Source organism: Glycine max, chromosome 20 (assembly GCF_000004515.6).
Source record: "Glycine max cultivar Williams 82 chromosome 20, Glycine_max_v4.0, whole genome shotgun sequence".
NCBI lineage: Eukaryota > Viridiplantae > Streptophyta > Magnoliopsida > Fabales > Fabaceae > Glycine > Glycine max.
Genome location: NC_038256.2, coordinates 8,918,779 through 8,923,030, shown reverse-complemented (window position 1 = coordinate 8,923,030; position 4,252 = coordinate 8,918,779). Strand labels below are relative to the sequence as shown.

Genomic DNA, 4,252 nt, shown 5'->3' with positions numbered 1-4,252 from the left:
GTCAACTTGATAACTGATATTCAAAAGATTCTCATTTGAATCCAAAGCAACAGAACTTGAAAAAGACAAAAAAAAAAAAAAAAACAAGGCTTAGTCTAAAAGTATACAAAATACAAACTCAACACATGCTTAATCAAATAAAACAAAAGAGAGTTGATATGGTACCAAGCAAAGTTAAGAGTTTTGGTAAAATTATTTCTTAGACCAATACCTGAATAATGAGAGAGAATTTCTCCAGTACCACAACTCTCTCAAAATAAAATTCTAGAAACTAACAACTATTGAAACTTACATTAACAAGTTGCAATATAATAAAGCATATCAATTACAGCAAAATGGAGAACTATACAAATTGCTTAATCCTCCATAGCACAAGGCAATTCATTCAGATCAAAGTCCAATTTCTTAACACCTGAAGAAGATTGACATGCCTCGTGTGCCGGCAATGGTAGTAATGGTGGCGTTTCGGATGTTTCGTCATTCACTTTTCTCTCATCTGCTGGCAATGGTGCATCATTCATTGTAGTAGGCAATGGTGCTTCATTCATTGAAGCCTCGTCTACCTTGTGCGTGTTACTAGAGCTAGAAGAGTTGTTTTCTTTATCACCAAGAGCTTTGGAATGGCTGTGGTTGGACTCGTCCATGATTATTACAGCGTTGTTGTTCTTCCCCTTGTGGACTGATATGTGTCTTCCTAAGCCTTGAAAAGTTGAGAAAATCTTCCCACAAGCACCACATTTGTAGCCACCAACTTTCTCATTCTCTTTCTCTTTTGCCATAGATTTCAGCACCAGTTTCTTAATGTTCTTCCCTTTATGATCCACCACCCTCTTCCCCTTCCTTTCATCAACGTCATCTTGCATCCTATCGGGAGCAACCACCTCAGTGATCACATTGTCGAAACCCTCCTCATCTTCCACCTCAGATTCAGATAAACCCTTGCACCTATTCAACTTCTCATCCTCATCATCATCATCTTCACCATCCGCGTCATTTCTCTTTCCGATTTTCAATTCACCCTTCAGATAAAATTTTATCTTTTTCACCTCATGCTTCTTACTTGAAGACGATCCACTAAAATTAATCTTCCTTTTGCCAAGCTTGATTAGAGGTGGAGCACTCTTCGGCCGCACTTCATCTTTCTTCGGAGAAACCCCATTAGACTCACCACAAAAGTACTTAGAGTAAACACTTAAGTAAGCAAGGGTTTCAGCAGCCTCATAAGCCCCAATACACTTTCTTCCTCTCACATCAGTCTTAAGCCAACTGGGGCAAGTAACAGTTGAAAGATCAATAGCCCTATTACCCCCACCATCACAAACAGCTCCAACACCAACACATTCATCATAATCATCACGATCCCCTTCCATGTTTTTCTCCATAGAATCAGAATTATGGGAAGAAAAAGAGAAAGAAGAAGAGAGAGAAGAAGAAGACGAAGAGTTCTTATTGGGAAAATGAGTGGGAGGAGACACACCCCTCCATGACCTCTCAGGGTGAGATCGCATGTGACCAAACAAAGCATTCTTTGTGGGGAATTCCTTCTTGCAAATGCAACAAACGCGTTTTCCATCATCAACAGTATCATAATCACAATTCCTAGCCCTCTTAATATTGTTGCTGGTATCACCAGCTTGTTTTGATGAGTGATTAGTGAAACGGACTTTTACCTTCTTCTGGTGCTTCTGAAAGTGCGATCTTCTGTGACCCCCCAAAGCCTTACCGCTGCTGAAAACCTTGCCGCAAATATTGCACTCACGTACCGTTCGTGAAGGGCTTTTCGCTGCAGATGGTGATTCTAACTCAGCTTGGCAAGAACCCAGAAGAAGCGATCGTTGCTGCTTCATCTTCTCTTTCTTGCAAGATTTAACCCACCCATGATGATCTGAAACCGCATGCTTATCTTTTTGATCCATCTAACAACAAAAAGAAAAAAAAAAAAAAAGTACGAACTGAGGCTAAGAAAACAAAATAATCTGAAACAACCATAACCAAGAAGAAGAAGAAAAACGGCAAGGAAACCTTTGTTTTACCTTTTGACAACCAAAACGGAACCCAAGATTTGATGGGAGAGAAGCAGAAGAAGTGATTTAGAATTCAGCAAAAAAAAAAAAAATGAAAACTTAGTTTGGTTATTGGGTTATACTGATGAATGAAGATTCAAAAGCATATAAAGAAAGAGGAAGAGAGGAAGCAGCCTATGCGTTAACTGAGAAGAAGAAAAGATAGAATACAGGAGATATAGAAAGAGAGATAATCACTCACAAAGAGATGTGGTAATTAAGTCAGTATTTAATATTTTTGAAAGTATTAACAGATTTTATACTGCTGACTCTTTAATTATTGTAATTAATATTTTATTTTTTTATTTGAAAATATTATCTTTTGTCAAGTAATTGTACGTGGCTCTTTTTTTTTTTTAAAAAAAAAAAACTCAATTGGTCTCCTTTTTTTTTTCGAAAACTCACTGTTGAGATAAATCCTAAATCGATCTCTTGTGACAAAAACATTTATAAATGTAAAGTTACTTTTTTATTTTTATTTTGAGGTCTTCTCTCTAATTTTTTTAGACACAAAAATGAATGTATATATGTTGTTTTTTTTAGATAAGAATGTATACATGTTTATTGTTTTTTAAAGAAATTAATACATGTTAAGGAGTACAAACAAATTTTATTAAATGCCTATAAAAAAGTAACAAATGTTATTAAATAGAGTTTAATATCAAGAGTTACAAGGCCTAATAATTATTTATGATATAAAATTATATATTAATTTATTTTTCATTTTTACAAGACTTTTTTAGTTTTTAAGAAGATCATCGTTATCTAACGTATATTTTTCTATCCTTCTTCGAATGCAATTCGGATTTAAATACTTTCCAATACTAGATGTAAACATTTCAGTAAAATAATAAGAAAAAGTTATTCACTGACGTATAAACAAAATTTACACATTTATCAAATTAGAATTTATTATATATAATAAATTTGTTAATTTTTAAATAATTATCTTAAAATAATTTAAATAAAAATTTGTAATTAAATGACGATATAAACTTATTTTATATGATTAGTATATAGATATTAAACTAAAATTATATTATAATACTCACATTTTTTCAATCAACTAAACTAGCCTCCTTATTAGATCAACCCCTTTAAATGTCTAATTTAAAACTAATCTATTTTATTTAAGTGGTCAAACACTTTTTATTTTTATTTTTGGAGATTCTGATTTCTGTGGTTTAGTCAACACAACTAATCAATGTTGATAATTAATTTTATTATTATTTGTAAGATAACTTGCCACTGGTTTTCAATTCACAAGGATCGGATTTTGCATGAGGTCAAACTTTTGTGTGAATGACCGTTGACCAATCAATTTAAATATATATTTTTTCATTAAAAAAATATTGTTTTTCTCTCGCGACAGAAAAACTACCATTCCATCCCACAAATAAAGTCAAATTCATGGGCAATCGTAGAGTAGAAAAAACAAAATCTTCTTACCTCTTAAAAAGATTTTTTTTTTCATCAAGTCATTTTTTGGTTTTGGTAGCATTTTTTTCAAGTCTTTTGATTATTCATTTACTAAAATAATATATATATATATATATATATATATATATATATATATATATATATGGGAAAGCATGAAATAAATAGCCTAAAAGATTAAAAGTATTTAAAATCATAACAAAATATATACATATATTTGTTTTAGTAGAATATATAAATAATTAAAAGGAAAATATTTCAAACTTTAACATTGATAATATTATATATATATATATATATATATATATATATATATATATATATATAAAATTATAACACGCTCAAGGCTACCTGCCGACAAATATTGGGATCCATTTAGGATAGGCTCTGAACCATGTCAGAAACACTACTACAAAACGTAGATTTAACATCGCCACATTTACATTGATTTTTGACAAAACCGATATTAACAAAAACACGGTGGCATAATGATAAATAATTAGACTTTCTTAACATTGATTTTTAAAAAAAACTGATGTTAACGTCGTAGGTTAACATCGGTTATTTATAAATCGATGTTAACATAACTACGTTAAGATCGGTTTTTTTCAAAAAATCGATGTTGGTAAATTAGAAGTTAACATCGGTTTTTTTTAAAAAAAATCGATGTTAATTTATTAATATCGATTTTTTTGAAAAAATCAATGTTAACAACTCGATTTTTAAAAATATTATTGGCTCCACGCCCTAAT

General features: G+C 31.2%; 1 protein-coding gene across 1 annotated transcript; it reads right to left on the bottom strand.

Annotated features, from left to right (window-relative positions):
• Nucleotides 1–356: 356 nt before the first annotated feature.
• Nucleotides 357–2,522, bottom strand: LOC102667832 (uncharacterized). The gene has a single exon (XM_041013521.1). The coding sequence runs from the start codon at nucleotides 1,914–1,916 to the stop codon at nucleotides 357–359; it is 1,560 nt and encodes a 519-aa protein (XP_040869455.1). The 5' UTR covers nucleotides 1,917–2,522.
• Between the last annotated feature and the right edge of the window lie 1,730 nt (nucleotides 2,523–4,252).

Excerpts from the sequence above, each read along its gene's own strand:
- LOC102667832 (XM_041013521.1), bottom strand. The coding sequence starts at position 1,916 with ATGGATCAAAAAGATAAGCATGCGGTTTCAGATCATCATGGGTGGGTT.